Raw genomic sequence first — 17,424 nt, 5'->3', positions numbered from 1 at the left:
TATCTGTTGTTTTTATTTGACCATGTTCAATTATGTGTGGAGCATTATACAAAGAGCTGAAGTGATTACTGTGTTCAGCATTTCCTGATATGTAAACGCACCTTCACCGGCTGGGCCTCATCCTCATCAGAATCCTTGAATTCAATGCAAACTGCAATATTCCTCGCCTAGACAGGGGAAACAAAAGCAAAAGGCTGAGATTATAAAAGCATGGACCAGTTCCAAGACATCCCTATTGGCCCGGAATCTATTTCTCCAGACACTATTTCTCTACTGTGCCTCTCAGTGTCCATTTCATATGTCCATTAGTGTCTATTAAGAGAGGGAAAATATTTCAGGCAAAGGATTGCCAGCAGTCGTTTAAAATAAAAGAGGGCAGAGAGACAGATGGGGGAGAGGAGGCAGGCTGGTTTCCTATAGTGAAAATACCAACCCTGCATTAATGTATTAATCAGAAGCTGCTGCTCTGTGTAAGGATAATTCTATCCAGCTCTGCTGCTTGGCTGGACAAGCCTCAGGCTGTTGCCAGTTGCCTCGTAAGCTAAACAGGAACACAATATGATGACGATAACAGAATGCTGGCCAAGCAAAAGCATCTCTTTCCAAAAAGGATAAGATATGTTTTGTCTGAGTGATTTTATGTTGCATGTAAAGGGCAAAACACTGATTGTGCAGATCATGTAAAATAAAGGTAGAGTCCTCTGTTTCCTGTTGTTCAAGGGTTTGTTAAATTAATACCATTGCTCTTACCTTAGGAAAGGATTTCTGTCCGTCATATTTGAGGTGTTTTGGGTACACGTAGAGGTGGTTCTTATAGATGGTGAATGGTTGGGAGCACTTGGCGATGCAGGGTACAAACTCCTCCACCTCCAGAAGAGCGCTGCCGGGCCCGTTACCTTCAAAGGTCCTCACGGGGATGTAGGAGGAAGTGACACAGTCTGCGGGCAGGAAACGAGAGGAGTCACTGGGGTCGAGGTGAAAGTCGGATGATTATAAAATAGACAGTGAAATGGGATTTAGTAAACATTTAGAGGGGTTTACTGGTTACATCCGGGGCCACACTGTCAATGGTTACATCCAAGTTCCCTAAGAGCACTGGGAGTTTGGCCATTTTCTCTGGTCTGTTGGGAAAACAGATGTAGAAACGGCAATTACTAAAATGTCTCAAAGCTAGATATATAGTGAAATCTTTATAAAAAGAGAGAGAGAAAATCATACTTTCTAAAGTCAGTCAGCAGTTTGAACATGTCCTCGTCTGACAGCTTGCTGCTGTCCTGTCTGTAAAGCGCGGAGAAGCGAGAGCTTTTGTCCAAAGTTCCCGATGCATCTTTGAACACAGGTCTGCAGGGACATAATAAGAAAAGAAGTCATTGGATCCACTGAAGAAAGAAACGCATTTCAGTTCTACGCCAGCGGTTTCAAGATTTGTGTCTCCCAGTGGGTTGACTTTCATTTGACAGTTTCCATCTGAATCACAATATGGTATATTATGGCACAAGAGAATAAATCCCCTTGATTTTTGGAAGCAAGATATCATGTATATGAGTCGATTTGGGTAAAACACACGCCCCAGAAGGACTGAATGCTGGTGGAAGTCCCTTCAATCTCGTTGGTTCTCTGTCATGTTGCAGCAAAGTTTCTTTCGTTGATGTCTTTTTCTGGGAGGGAGGTGTCTTACCTTGCGGCCCAGGCAAAGGGCATCCTGTACTGCCCCAGTCTGCTGCAGGCCGTCTTGGCATTCTTCAGCACCTTTTGAGCCATCTACAGGCATGCAAAAAAACAGAGGGATTCATTTCTTCGAGCACACGGTAATTTACAGCCATTTCCATCCTTGTCATCGCTGCTAATCTCTGTACCTTGGCAGAGTCCGAGCTCTTCATGTAGGGTTCGGTGCAATGGGTGATCCCCCCCTGCAAGACCTTCTCGATCCTGGCCACCAGGAAGATCTCTGGATGGGGGCACGTGACTGAGAACACCCCCTGTCTCGGGTACTGGAGGGCGCCTGGTGGGAGCCCACTGTCCTGCCTTTGGCTGGCCAGGGGGCCGTCGCCGCTGCCGTTGATGTGCAAATCCTGTCTGCTACCGGAGCCTGATGTCATTTGTCGCACCAAAGGATGGTTGAGATCCACGTGGAGGTCGGCCGAGATCTTTCTACTGTTTTGGACGTCGAAGAGGGACAGGACCACATAGAAGGGCTCCACCTTTGACGAAAGTTGTGAAAGGAAAAATATTTTTGTGATGGAAGTTGGAACATGAGAGAAAAGAACACCCTTCCTTCCTAATGCACTTCTCATTTTCCATCAAGTCCAAATGGACCATTGATGTAATTCATCTGCCCATTCACTCTTTCCACTGTGCATTTCCATTACGCAATCCCATTTGTGTGTGTGTGTGTGTGTGTGTGTGTGTGTGTGTGTGTGTGTGTGTGTGTGTGTGTGTGTGTGTGTGTGTGTGTGTGTCACAGTGAGTAAGGAGCAGAGCAAATAGCTGTGGTAAAGTGTAGAGTGAATCCTCCCTTTACAGAGATGGAGACCTTGGAGAGTGACGGCAGGAAACCAGCCTTAAACTGGTGCTAATGCATGGTGGGAGGCCCAGGCTGGTTGCCATGGCGGCGGCTGTTACTCATGCCAGCAGCACCAGTTTTGACGGGTGGTTAGCCAAGTGGGCCATCTGAACTGTCTGTGATCTTCTTAACTGATTTAAAACTCGCCCTCAATTGCTAAAGGACATTTCCATCATGCAGGAAGCGTGTTTTCATACTTGCAAATACACGTGCAGTCATAGAAATATGTTATGTCAGTTTGTAATTAATACTTGTGCAGTTTTTAATATTTTACACCAGACTGAGTCGGTTTCTCTTGTTTGCCCGATGGGACGCATACTATTTTCCTGGTGTCAACTAGGGACATTGCTTTCTTATTATGTGTTTTGATGCAACGCGATGTTGCTAATCATTGACAAATCCCAGACTGAAAAATCAATGTATATGTGGTAGTTGTGATCAGGACTGAAGTTGGGTAAAAGCTGTAACTCACTGAAATGGAGAATTACATAACTGTATAAAATGTTTTTGTCCTTGAACGACAACAGAGCAACTTTTTTAAAGTGAGGCATTTCTTTTCATTGAAACATACATTAGTAGTTGGCCCCTCTTCATTCTCTGCGACGCAGCCCTGCAGGTTGAAAGACAGGTCATGACAGCTGACCAGGACTCTCTTTCCAAACTTCTCCTCAAACTGACGCACGTCTGGCTCAATGCCAGAGAAGTCCAGTTTCTGTGGAAACAGGAGGTGATGTCAAAAATTTTATTAAAATGCCACAGCAGAAACCTTTGGTCATGAAATCGACAAATAACTGCAGTAAAAACTGGTTTTTTTGCTAGTGTATTTTTAATATATGAAGTCAGGTATTATCTTCGTCACCTGTGTGTCAGGGTCCAAAGTGAAGAGTTTCAGGCGAGCTTCACTCCTCATTTTGGACTCAATATCTCTGGCAGTCTGTTAAACAAAGCAAAGAAACAATGCAATTCAACATCACCACATGCAACAATGTAATCAAGAAATCCAAGGACAGTGTATGTATTCATTGTGGTCAGTGCAATGTAAATACATATCCACATTTTCTTCAACATCCCCCCTTCTTATCCTATACATTTTCTCTTTAGTTAGATTTTGTTTACTTTAAACTGTCATTTAGATGGACCTCATCTAGACAATGAAAAGTCTCATTTGCAAGAATTTGTAAAAGATGATAAAATGTTTCACAGCCACAAGATATGTTTCAGATTTGGGTCCATCAATCTACTATGAACATGAAAAACCTATTGTTTTTTGTTCTGGCCACATGGGGGAACTGCAACAAGCTGTAAAACCCAATATTGACATATCATCAACTTTATAGTTGGTATGGGTAAAATGCTAGCAAGCTATTTACAGATACAACAGACACATTAGCAATCATCAAGTCTTATGTTCACTCTCTTTTAACACTCTTTTGGTCTCCACCAACTCCTGAGCTTGGGAACCGGAGGTAGCCAGTTCCATCCCACCGAGTGTGGACTAGTAGCTGAAGCGGTGCTAGTTTGCCTCCTGGGAATTGCCAAGGTGCCCGTGGACCCAAAAACTTGATTTTTGTAATGTATGTGTTGACTCTGTAAATACTGCAATTCAACAACTACGCCTTTTAAGTGTTTGTTTCCAGACTGCCACGTTCCACTCCTGTTTAGCACCAGTCTTGGCCTCATCTGGCCTCTGCATTTGGAGACCATACACACTGTAGCAGATGTTTGCTTGGTTAGCACCAACAGGAAACCTGGCTGCAGAAAATCCAGCTGTTCGGCAATTCCACCCCAAAGCAAAGCAGTTACAGTTGAGACTTCTTCCAAGTGAGGTCATGTGGCACCTTCAGACAGCCAAGGCACCTCTACAGTGTGTGGACTAATCCATATGGTGTGGCTTGTTATGTGGTCAAACAGAGGAGGTGAGCATTGTTTTAGCATTACTACAGATGGGGAAAACAGTCTACCTGAAAGCTGTCTTGGAAACCTCCGGAGGAGAGGTCTGTTTTTCCGTGCTCCTCGTCTGTTGGAGAGATCAACATGTTAGCTGATACAATTATATAACACATAATGATGTGTTGGCCTCTCTATGAGGAGTATTACATAAGTAAAAATATTTAACAATTAAGTTGTTCATCAAGCATGAGAGATTCTCATAAAGAAATATCCTAGAGATAAATTAAGAAGCCCCGCAGGTGCAGCAAGCATCAAATTACATGGAGGCAAACAAATGCAGGAATAAACACTGCACATAAATGCATGCATAAATAATGAAGCCGCTAAAAAGAGAAAAAACAAGATGTCAAGGAAATAAAATAAAAAATGCACAAAAAACCCACCGTCGTGCAGGTCCCCGTTCCTCTTCTCCTGCATGGCCTGTTCAAAGCTGCTGTGGAGGATCTTGTTGAGGGTGCCGATCCACTCCTCCATCTCTGCTTCGCTGTCTGCAGCCAGCAGGAACGTGCTCTTGTCCTGCATCTTCAGCTCGAAGGCGAACCGACGCACTTTGCTGTTCTGATAGGACACAAAGGCGAACAATTTCATAAACTCCATTTCGGTCCTTTCAAGTTTTTATTACATCTCGGCCCATTTTCTACAAGAAGCTGAAAGAACGCACACTGAATTTTTCTGAATTCATACTGTGGGAGGTGGTTTTAAAAGCCCCAGTGCATAAGATCTTTTACCTGAACAACACCCATGCATGAGTCAAGGAAGATGGTTCCTTTGGGATCCTTGGAGGTGTTCTCGTCCTTGTAGAAGTTGAGGTTGTAGGATCCATCTCCTAGCTGGGCCAGATGGAAGTATCTCCTCTTGAAGGACTAGATGATGAAAACAGAGATGGTAAGCATCCCAAAAGGCCTCTTTCTCTCTAAAAATACCACAAGGGTCAAGATGGGGCGTGGGAAAGCTAAGCTATAGGGTAAAAAAACAAATATTTATAGATCTTTGTTTTCTGCATGCCGAAAGACTAACAGCCCAAGTATTACACAATGGGGGAGGCAGATAGACAGATACATTCTTCCATTAGAAAAGGTTACTTCTTTATTAAAACGAAAGATAGATGATCAAAAGGAGCAGGGATCCATTCTCCTTGGTGTAAACCTTGCAGGATATTTTGTGCGTGAAGTTAATTAATATTTATTATTTTCAATGCTTTAAATGGTAACCTTGGTATTTTGGAACCTAGTACCTATATCCCATTGATTTGTGTCTAAGTGACTAATGAGGACAACAATTTTTTTTTAATTGGTCCTGTATTGAAGGAGAACGCTGCAGCCGGAGCTCGTTTAAGGAGAAGTCCTGTTCTGAAATCTAGCGGGCGGTGAAAACGTGAGTGAGAGTTGGGGAGAGTAGATTTTCAATGTCATGGCTAAATATTTAGTTGATTTCGGCAATGTGGATGCGACGCAAATTTTTGAACGAGACTTCCCAAAGCGAGACTTGGTTAGACACAAGAACAAACAGATAGCATCAGGTTAAAGGTTAAGAAAAACATTGTATTACTCTGTAAGGTTCTTTCCATAAAGTTGTCAGACACATAATATTTCTAACATAGAAGTAACCCTTTAAGATGGGCCTACATTTAGACGACTCTTGATTACTTTAGGATCACAACAAACGTAATCCATCATTTTAGTGTTATATTTCCTTTAAATTGTCACCATACCCACCCGCATTGTAACACTGATTGCACTGTTCATGTTGCCTTTGTACAGCCAGCCGTGTTTAGACACTCCTCCCTTCTGAGATCCGAGGGAAGCTGTGTCCTGCAAGAGGAGGTTCCAAAAACAAACATTAATATAAGTACTCTACCTTTAAATAAGACTTAACACAGATGAGAATCACATACATTTCGGACTGCGTGTCCCGGAAAAGACAAACAAGCTGTTTGAATTTATTTATACACATTGAGTTTAAATATCTGCTGAAACCAACAAGTCCTGAGAAGGATGCTCTTCATTAATAGCAACGCTTCACTTTTCTAATCTCAGGGGTTTTAGCCATGACGGTGTGTCCATCAAAGGTCACTGGCCTCCTGTTAAATCAATGCCTGAAACGAGGTAAGATGGAGATGTGCCCTTAAAATGCTACAAAAGATCACAAAGATGTCAGCTATTCTGGGAAACGGCGTGGGTCTGGAACATTAAACAAGACATCCAAAGGTTGGCTTGTATTAAAGGAAAGAAATTAGATAAATGAATAAAATATTGTGCAATAAATTCAATATAATGTTTGTGCTCTATTTCATTCCTTTGTAATCAAGTTTCAGTTTGAACTGGGTTGGGTGAGGCCTAGGGAAAGGTTGAACTTATTGCCTAACATGAAGACTATGGGACAGATGATGTTCCCTAAACGAAGAGGAAAGAACGTTTTAGATTGTTGTGCTCACCTCGTCTTTTTCCACATCTTCATCTACCTCAAACAGGTGAGCTGCCAGTTTCTCAGGTCTCAACACCTTACTGAAAGAACAGAGAAAAGAAGGTCAGCTCAGCTTCAGTTTACTTAAAGGGCACATCCCGCATGGACTTACATGTACCGCACACTTTACAGATTCAAATATAAACATCCCCCCCCAAAAATATGGTAATTCATAATTACACACACATACAGAGACAGGCAGAATCCAAAGCATAGGTGTAAAAATGTTAAAACAGCAACAGGAATGAGGTGAAGTAGTTAAATTTGATCGAACAACAGTAATAACATTTTGCGAAACAACCGATTGGGTTACAACCGTTGTAAATCAGAAGAAGGATATTGAAAACTGCTCTGGCTTGTACAAGAAGCGAATCTTTGGGCAATGGGTCAAAAGTTTAGTATCGGAAGCGTTCTGGTTTTGTAGCCTGAGTAGTATTAACCAATTCAATTTCCACGACTGGAAAAGATGCGATCAAGATCACATTTGTTAAATCTAGAAGTCTCTGGCAAATAACAATCCTAATATGTCTTCATATTCATCTTTAAAGGTAACAGAGGGATCAAAAGAACTACAGATTCATGACTGTGTAGCTCTAAAAGATGTATCTGTATGTTTCAGAATACAAAAAGTCCAAATTGCAAAAGGATGTTTTTTTTGTTATTTCAGTGCAACTAAAAAACTTCTAGCTTTCCAGGATGTAGCCTGATTGCTGCAGCTGCTTCTGTAAGTGCAGCTCAAACCCCAGACGGAGAGTTTGCCCTTTGACCTTTACAAGACCCAGTGTCCCCGGGGGGAACTGGCAGCATAAACAGTGTGAAGGCCAAGGCCAGAGCTTGTCTAGGTTTTTACGCTACAATGTTTAAAACATGACACACAACATCTGTAAAGCACATTCCCGTGCTTAAGGAAAGTGGCTCTACCAAGGACACACAAGACATTGTGGGATTTCCCTTGAGGTTCAACGATATCAACAGCGGTCCCAGAATAGCTCTGCTTATCCTTGCTAGAAAAACAGAGGAAGCCTTCTATTGTTGTGGAAAAGCTTGGAGGGAGACACAGGTTTCCGTGTTTCTTGAGTTCTGGCTAAAACTCTGTGGGCTGTAAACAAAGGGCAGTGACACTGAACAAAAGAAGATTTACAATATCCCTTTGAGGGCTTTTAAATTATTGTGTCCTACACGATGGACAAAGCAGACCATTAGCTGAACGGCGCATGCTTTAATGGATATAAAGCTATCGAGAAAACGATTGGATGGCTTGGCAAATAAACACGTGATAAACATCTCGTGAGGAAGCATCTAAAAACACTTGATCCTACATTACCCATAATGCAACCCTCTCTGCTTTTAAAACTGCATATCCAGTGTGTGACTCTACACCTCACGGCACCTGTTAGCATAGCTGCAGCGAGCACACTCACTTTGGGAGCTGGCGGAAGTCTCCAGAATACTCCTCATACTTGTAGTTGACCACATGCCAGTCGGACTTGTAGGTCTTGATGCACTGCAGAGACAGGGAGTGGAGACGGGTTGAGGGGTCAGTTAAACAAAAGGAAAATTAAGACGTTTACTCACACACATGGTCCAGACAGACTCAGGTTTCTAAAACAACCTTCGGAAAAAGTATTTTGAGTTCTGTCCAAAAACATTAGGACTCGGATGGGAGGCAGACTTTAGGATTTGAAGGAAATTTGTCAGAAGGAGCCATGGGAAGACTACTTAAACGCTTTCCATTTAAGTGAAGGTCGGTGTGGATAATATTACTGAGGAAGGGTGTGAAAAATACCAGACACTCGTTCTTTCGGACTATATTAAAAACACAGACCACCAGCTAAGGAAATGTCGAAATCGCCCCACCTCCCCTGGAGAATCCAGTCCCATCCGGGTGGGAAAGTAAGATTTCGGAACATATACTAATTCTTTAGGTCATTGTCTCTTCAAGTTCCCTGGAAGTTTGCTAGTCAACGTGTTTTTGAGGGGTTATATTATTCATTTTTTAAATTGCTTTCTATAGAGAGGAGAGAGACTACCACACTGGTCTTGGTGATATTCCAATATGTGTTCATCAATTCTGCGAAATTCATAAAATACACATGCCGACTGAGGCGAAGGGTCACCAAAAAGTGGGGAAACAAAGAACAGCCCATGTGTATAAGGCCTCCCAGTGACTCCAGATGTAGTTGTGATGTAATTTCTGGCTGCAGCCGTGGGGACTATCCCCTATCAAGGCTCTATCAGGCCGCACCCCAACCAAACCCCTGCTCCCCTGAAACAACACAACGTGAACCACCACTGAACTGTGGACTCCATCTGCGGTTGATTCCACTGCACCGTTAGGAAACACGTGAGGTCAGAGAACGCAAATGGAAGTTAATTTAAAGGCTAACAGCAACATTTTTGACATGCACCATATCCCCTTGTCTCTTCACTCGCATCCTCTGAAATCTAATCTGTTTGGCTTATATAGACCATAAACAGATCAGTATGAATCGTTGGCTTGATTCATGTATGTACGGTATCTGATGGGTCTTCAGGGTGTGAGAGCCAGTTGCATTATCCGGACAGAGGCGAAGCACCTGTGTTTGGGTGAAAGGAGAGAAAAACATGGCTGCGCTCCAAACAAAAGGATAAAGCAGAGATTCGCTACGGATGGAGAGGGCGGGATAAGGAATGGACGAAGCAGGCTTACGTCCAGGTATGTGTTAGTCTTACCTCTTGGACAAACAGCGAGTGAGCTTCTTTCTCTGCAGTCTCTGGCACGGTGGAGAACAGAGTCCTGCTCTGGCGCCTCAGGGTGGAGATCTGAGGCGAGAGAGGGGGAAGCAGGCATTGAAAAACAGACTGATGGAAGATACTGGCACAACAGATACATCCTGCTGGTGTTTTTATACAGATTCACTTGCACAGTAAACCCATTCCGTGTTGGTTTTTAATTCTCCTCATGATAATATGAAATTGTATTGATCCCAACAGGGCAAATAACTTATTTGAGGGAGAGCCAGAGATCAAAGTAAACCACAGATCAACCTCCTGACGCTGCTCCCTGCTCCCTGCTATGCTTTCTTATTCCTCCAGATGGTCAAATCACATCAGATTGTTTGCTCTGATTGCCTAAACTCAAATTTAATGGAATAGTTTCACATTTTTGGCAATCCCCTTCTTCACCTTCTTGCCGAAAGTTAGATGAAAAGATCGTTACCACTTAATATCCGTCTGCTAAATATGAAGCTAGCATGTAAGATAAGCTAAACATGCAGGTTTTGTGAGTGACGTTTCCCTCTCATTTAAAAAGGGACAAAGTGAGATTTCCATGTATTTTGGGGATTATAAATACATCACAATGCTAAATCCACGTAGAAATGCATGCAGCCTGCATTCAGAAACTCTGCCTTTAAATGAGTCAAAAGGACTCCCATAAGTTTGTGATGTCACAAATATAGAACCATAGGCAATAGTGCCGCTAAACTCGGCAACAGCCTATGTGGAGGACTGGAAAACGCTGATCAATCAGGGCAAACTGGGCTTTTCGGTAGAGGTCTTAAAGAGACAGGCGCTAAAATAGAGCGTTTCAGACAGAGGATTATTATAGGTATATTAAAAAAGATAGTATGAGATAAATATAGTGTTTTTTTCATAAAAGCATGTAAACAATTTCTAGTAGTAAACCAAAACACAAGTATGAACCTGAAAATCAGCAGGATATGTCCCCTTTAAGGATGTAAATCGTTGTCATATCATATTATTGGTCATCAACTCTGAACTTTTCAAACAAATTTAAAGAAGTAGAGATAAAAGGAGATAGTACTTTTGCTCTATTGAGTTGAAAGAAAAAACAATGGCCAGTACTGCAGAGAATTCTCTGCAGCTTGTATTATTCCAGTCCTAATTCTTCGTCCTGCTAGCCCTATTAGACAGAAACAGAGTGAGAGTGGAGAGCTAGGATGCATAGCTGAGGAGCAAAAGGCGCCTCGGGGCATCAAGACTGTTGGGCTGGCAGGCCTTGCTCCCACTGAGCGTTCTGCTTTTCTACTCAACGCACAAAGACGAGTAGGAAACAGTGGCACAATGACCTAGTTTTGTCATATATCTCCTATTCTCACACTGGCAAGCATATACAGTTATTCTGTCCTCATTTTTTCCGATTTACACTTGCAATAGCTATCAAGGACTTGTCAGTAGCCCAAACTGAGCTAATTTTAGTCAGTCCAATGATAGGTGAAACAGGAGGAAAATATTAGTAATTCAGGCCGACAATGCCAGGGTACGGCTACAAAAGATACCTGGAATATAAATGAACAGACTTTTTATGCTTTTGTAGTAGCTTATTAAAAGCAAAAAAAAACTATTTTATTCAGGAAATTTGCATTCCTACTGTGAAATAGATGATACATCCATACCACTCTCATATCTTAGCTAAGCATAAAGACTGGTAGCAGGGGGACTCAGCTAGCTTTGCTCTGTTTCTTGTTTGTTTAATCCATTCAAAAGTTAAAATGTAAGAACATCACGGATTAAACAAGACATAACATGCTAATTAGTGAGCTTTAGAGCTGCTGGTAGGTTTTTTACCTTTTGTAAAGCTAAGCCAGCAGTTTCCTCTAACCTAAACTAACTCGTCTCTTGGCTCTAGCATCAAATTCAGTGTAAAGACACGATAGTAGTATTGATTTCATCATTAAACTCTTATATTCTGCAAAAGGTCCAAACTTTTTTAAGCCAACTTCCATAGTGTGTTAGCAGGATGAGTTGGGGCTAAATTGCACTGCTATTGGTTCTCCTAAAAACTCAAGGGTGAGTAGATAATGGCCGAATTTTAATGCTGTATAACTCAATATAACGCTTCATAGACACTTAAATTGGGATGCACACATCTCAGAGCCTATTTCTCAGTCTGTAGTGAAAAGAAACCATTTTATCCCACACAGCAGTCCCTCGCGGGGAGACTTCGACCAAAGCACGCCCCTGTCAATCAACCGTAAGAACTGCCGGCTGCCAATTAACAGCATTCCTTTCAGTCATTAAACCGGGGCTTTGATGGCGTCCACTGGGCCAGAGGAGCATGTTCCCACAGGCAGTGACACAGGCAGATAGGATGATGCCAGCCAGGAATTCAAATCTCTAGCATGGATATCTGGGCAAAGTGGTCGGGGGGACGGGAGGAGAGGAGTCTTCTGAAGGAACTCTTTCCACTTTGAAAGATGAAAGTGACTGTGTTGTATCTTTCTATTTGAGCAGGATGGAACATTTGAAGACTCCAAATATGCAAAATAGAAATGAATACTCTGTTATGAATGGACATTTTGACCACATTCAGTCTAATATCCATACATGGATCCCTCCTGTTCTACCTGAATGTAGGGGAAGTTAATCCATAACTCAACACTTCACCTCCTTCCACACTACAGTTACTGTGCGATCCATTCGCGCACGTGCACATGCTAGACCCATATATCTGGCTGGTCCCCTCCCCTCCTCTCCTCTCCTTTCTAAGCCCAGTGATGTAAAACATATGGCAGCTTAGACAGATGGACGGACTGGGTCGGACCGTACAAACACACACACACACACGCTCACAGAAAGGGCAGCTACTAATGGCTGTGCTCTGCAGACGGCCCTGTAATGAAAACCACTCATCATCTACTGATTGTGAAACAGTCTAGAAGCAGACGTTTGAGATTTCCCACCATACTCTTGTTATTGCTCTGTGTGCGGATTCCATTCCATTCTCTTGTTCGTTTCCCTAATTTGACTGTTACGGCATTGTCTATATGGCAATCAACGAATCGGACAGAGAAAGGGAGAATCTTAGAAAACTGGTCACAAATGCATATCAATAAAATGTATAACGATTAGCTAAAACAGCTGGGCATTGTAGTTTTCATCAATTGGTATTCTAACAGGAGAAAATAGTGCATTTGTTGTCAGCGATGGATTAATACACGTTTTTTGCTCTAGTGAGTATTTATGCAAGATGGTTTTGTGGGGGATTGGATTTGTTTTTTAATGGAGTTCTTGTTAGTAGATGCATTCATTGCAATAAGAAATATAATGAATATGTCCAGACTCATCCTTTAAAGTTTGATTACTTAGCATGTTTTTCAGGAGAGTTGAGGAATGACAAACATTTGAGTCCGTCCTTGTTTTCTTTTGCTCTCTCAAACTGGGAGTGGACCCGCTGAGATCCACCTCAGCGCGACGGTGATGTAATGTTGACACGGTCTTTGAGCTCCTTTGAACACATGAAGCAGATCTACGCAGCGTGTAAATGTTTATAAAAGTGTGAGCCAGCGATTACATGCAGTACATGTATAAGTCCAATTTATACATTTAACATATGGGTTCAGCAAGTAATGTTATAGTTTGCACGTAACCTCGTCATCAGCTGTGCTCAGCTGTTGCTGATTTCCTAGAAGACATATGTGAAATGTACCGATCGTTGAACGGTGGTCATAAAGCTCCGAGCTGTCATAGGTCAAACTTTTCCTCGTTTTGACGAAATTCAAAAAATTGATATTATTATCAAAGATGATTTTTCTATGTTAAGTTTTTGGTACTTCAAATAACACAAACATAACGTTAACATCAACAACCAATACAGTATTGTGCTTGCTTCTATTTGTGTTGGTCGATCTGCTGAGGCAGGGTGGGATTCTCAAAAGGAATCCAGTTGCAGTCTTCGAATCGTGACCCTGGAAGATCCCCAGTTTTTGCTAAATCTTATAGACTTTAACTAAACACTATTACTTATGAGTCATAGTCTTCAGATGAGAGAGGGTTCCGGACTTTAGTATTTCTTAAGTCTTCCAGTGTATGGTAGGACTTCCTCCGCAACATCCTGCTCGACAAAACTACAGTCATCCATATTTATTAATTTCTACTCTGAGCAGATTCCATCTGGGGCCTTTGGCTTCCTCTGTCAGTCACATGACCCTTGTCCTCTCATCATATTAGTTTCTCTCCCCATGGTAACACGGAATGGAGGTGAGATTATTGCTAAAAGGACTATTCCTCCTCCATCTCAACTCTTGCTTCATGAATATCTGCCATTCTGATGCTGCAGCTCTCTATGAAGTGTTCGAATTCAAATTATGAAACTAAAAATACATACACAGTACAGCTGTATTCCTATGCACAGCTTCCTTTAACCATTCCCTGCATTCAAACCTGTAACTTTGAGGTTTACTTTTCAAATAAAACAAATCCACTGTCAGAGCGTATTTTATCCTTCTTCTCAGTGCATTGCAGGAGTTATTTCCTGATAAAATATTGCTGTCCTTACTTAACTTAAAATGCCTCACCCCAGTACTGTTTTCTCATAAAATTTCTGTTCCTATGTAACAAAACTGTATTTTCTACATTTTGGAGGAAACATATTTTCTCCCGGATTACAGTTGCAGTTCTTAAAAACGTTGTTAACCTTGTGAATAAAAACAAAACTACTTGGTTAGGTTAAGTAAAAGATCATTTAAAAACAAAATACAGAGACTCCTGGAACAAGTCTTTCTACTGCATCTGGTGCTAGTTAATGTAAAAATAGAAATAAAGATGATAGTTGTCGGTAGGGGACTGTAAATCAGTACTTTTGCTAAGAAACTTAGGTTTAGTATGCAAGGAAAATAAGTTTCAAACTGGACTCCTGGGTAATATCCCGTGTTTGTTTACTTGGTTAGGTTTAGTACAAGATCATTGTTTGGTTTTAAATTAGTTGAAATAGGTTTTGCTACGTAAATTAAGTTGTGGTTTTAGGCAGGTTTCTTTCACGACATGAAAAGAGGTCTCCTGGGTAAAAACCTGTGTTTGTTTACTTGTTTAGGTTAGTTTCGCCATGTTACTTAAGTTGTGGTTTCACGCTGGTTGCCCGCAGGACATGAAGAGAGGTCTCCAGGGTCGAAGTCTTTTGTTTGTTTGAACCATCCATCCACCATGACCTCCATTCTTTGCACATTTAATGCCGGTTTTGATTAGAAACGTATTTGTATAACAACAAACATAATCCTAGATAATTTGTTTCCCTCTGACGGAATTGTAGTTTCCCCAATTACTTAAAACAACCTGCTGAGAACAGATGTTGATTTTTGGTTTGTTGAAACTGATATTTCCATCTGGTATGCTAACATATTGTCAATGGCATAATATCCTTAATAAAGACCAGCTTTTAGGTCAATGTTCTGATTTGCAGTTTGACCTATGAGATGGGAAGAGCTAAACTAAGATGTATATAATACATAACTCCCTGAATGTCTTACCTGGAAGTCGTCCATGGGGAACTGTAGCATGTCCCGCAGAACATCACTGATGATCTGGGTCTTCCTCTGCAGAACCACATTCTCATAGTCCAGGGGCTCTATGATCTTCGGCTTTACCTAAAAGAGCAGATTGCAGCAGAGGATCAGCAAGTGGCAAAATGTGGCAAGGCAGACTAAGTGTTTTTATTCTGTCCAGCTGTGGTCTTTCATTGAATTCTCATCATCCGTTGACAATTAATAAGGGTATCAGTGTTACAAGTCTGGGGTATTCATACTGTCTGGATAACAAGTTGCTATTGTCTTTTACTGACAGCTACAGCAGCAAGAACTGGCACAGAGACAGACGTGAATGTGGGTTAACAGAAGAGGAGACGCTAGAGGAGAGAAGCGAGGGATGGATGGATGAGCGAGAGTCTGTGTGCGCCATTGTACCAGCCACTGTGTCATGAGCTCACGTTCAAAAACCCCAACTAGAGAAGCAAATAGAATCTCTCAACGCTCACTGCAGGAAGATGTACAGTTCAAACAGTATTCTTGATCCCATACTAGTAAATCCTTATGCTACATTATAACAGAGATGGCTTTGTAGAAATGCTTGAAAGAAAGTAAGATAGCGGAGCATAGTTCTTGATGGAGAGATTAAACTCCCCCGACGCAGCAGACATTGGCTCTGACATTCCACAGAAACGAGCCCGGCTGTGATAATTAAAAAACACATCTTCTCATATGACACACACGTGTGACTATTCAAATCCTAAGGAAGTATACAAAGCTTTGATCTATTGAAAGCTGAAATAATACAGATTTTAATATTGTTTTATTCTTTTGTGTGTATGTGACAGCCAACCTAATTTCAGTTCATTCTCAGGTATAAGGACACTGTGCACAAAGTTGTGGGACAAAACTTGACACAAAAGGAGATCAAAGCTGAACTCAGCAATGTCAATTATTTCCTCCCTTTTATTTCCTTTGCATCAAAGAAAGGCCAGAGTTATGAACAGAAATGATCAGTATAGTGATACTGCTCGGAGAGGGAACACTTTATACTCTAAGCTACATGCTAATGTCAGCATGCTAACATGCCCACAATGCTAACACGCTAGTGTTTAGAAGGTATAATGTTTACCATGTTCACTACCTTAGTTTAGTGTGTTAGCATGCTAACATTTTCTAATTTGCTATCCAATAGTTTTTGGAGATATTTGATATTGTCATTGGACCAAAGTTGACTGACCAACCAACTAATGTTGCTTGAACCTGGAATCTCCTAAATGAAGTGCTAAATTCCCTTTAGTTACAAAGAAACAAACTGAAAAATCTACCACTAGACAAAATATTACCCAGAGTTCCATCTTTCTGTATGTTGGCCCAGCGGACGGGCGCGGCTGTGATCCATATTATTCGGATTAGCCTCTTGATCTGAGCCTGATGAGCACATAACAAACCAAGGCCAATTAAACGCTTGTCTGACCGTGGCGTTTACATTTTCATTGGTCCAGCCAATCCTCCCGGTGATGTCATGAAAATATCCCTCCATATCTCTCAGCCCTTTGGATGTAAAAGATCATCTGATAAGCAGAAAATCGCTCGGTCCACATTTCCAACTGGATTATCGCCATTCAGACACAATATAACGACAAGCAGCTGTGAACTGTGACACCCCAGTAATCATCTCACATTAATACAATAGAGACAAAGTTGTGTGATTATGTTCAACTTTAAGGCTGATGGAGATGTGGCTGGTATTGTGCTGTATAAATTACAATACTGTCAGTTTGATAATAATAATCTGGATTGGCTGAACAGAAATTAATCCAAATTCAGTAAAATTTTGCAATAAAATCCCATTTTTATAGCAGTAAAGTGGCACATTCTTAAGTTCCCAAACACCAGTCAAACTATGGAATTAGCTTCAGCTTAAAAAATAAAATAAAATACAGTATAGGTTGTTTTTCACAGCGTTATTTTAAAAACCTGCATCTTTTATCAATGCACCAACTTTGAAGCCAACTTGACAACCCGCCTGACTGTGAGGCTGTGAGGAACAGCTAATGAACAAAGAGATCCACAAGTGCTCCATTTCCTAAAAAAAGATCAACATTCAACCCCCTTGAGGGGGGTCTGCCCTGAAGCTGCTATTTCCCATTTCCGTCTAACCCTTTTAAAAGAAAAAAAATCTTCAAAGCTCTTGGAAGGGAATCT

At 41.5% G+C, this 17,424-nt stretch overlaps 1 protein-coding gene across 2 annotated transcripts in view; it reads right to left on the bottom strand.

Moving 5' to 3' along the window:
- Nucleotides 1-17,424, bottom strand: part of dock9b (dedicator of cytokinesis 9b) — a 40,054-nt gene that overhangs the window by 22,408 nt on the left and 222 nt on the right. For both annotated transcript variants that reach the window (XM_054623959.1, XM_054623960.1), the window contains exons 2-17: nucleotides 15,223-15,339; nucleotides 9,689-9,778; nucleotides 8,398-8,480; nucleotides 6,948-7,017; nucleotides 6,229-6,324; nucleotides 5,242-5,376; nucleotides 4,897-5,071; nucleotides 4,525-4,580; nucleotides 3,423-3,497; nucleotides 3,135-3,275; nucleotides 1,857-2,201; nucleotides 1,679-1,761; nucleotides 1,219-1,341; nucleotides 1,042-1,121; nucleotides 751-938; nucleotides 102-167 (exon numbers count right to left, since the gene is read on the bottom strand). In XM_054623959.1, coding sequence (XP_054479934.1) covers nucleotides 102-167; nucleotides 751-938; nucleotides 1,042-1,121; nucleotides 1,219-1,341; nucleotides 1,679-1,761; nucleotides 1,857-2,201; nucleotides 3,135-3,275; nucleotides 3,423-3,497; nucleotides 4,525-4,580; nucleotides 4,897-5,071; nucleotides 5,242-5,376; nucleotides 6,229-6,324; nucleotides 6,948-7,017; nucleotides 8,398-8,480; nucleotides 9,689-9,778; nucleotides 15,223-15,339 — 1,923 coding nt within the window. The remainder of the gene's footprint in view (nucleotides 1-101; nucleotides 168-750; nucleotides 939-1,041; nucleotides 1,122-1,218; nucleotides 1,342-1,678; nucleotides 1,762-1,856; nucleotides 2,202-3,134; nucleotides 3,276-3,422; nucleotides 3,498-4,524; nucleotides 4,581-4,896; nucleotides 5,072-5,241; nucleotides 5,377-6,228; nucleotides 6,325-6,947; nucleotides 7,018-8,397; nucleotides 8,481-9,688; nucleotides 9,779-15,222; nucleotides 15,340-17,424) is intronic.

The sequence above is a fragment of the Anoplopoma fimbria genome, chromosome 22, assembly GCF_027596085.1.
Source record: "Anoplopoma fimbria isolate UVic2021 breed Golden Eagle Sablefish chromosome 22, Afim_UVic_2022, whole genome shotgun sequence".
NCBI classification, from domain to species: Eukaryota; Metazoa; Chordata; class Actinopteri; order Perciformes; family Anoplopomatidae; genus Anoplopoma; species Anoplopoma fimbria.
This window is presented reverse-complemented; position numbering and strand designations above follow the sequence as displayed.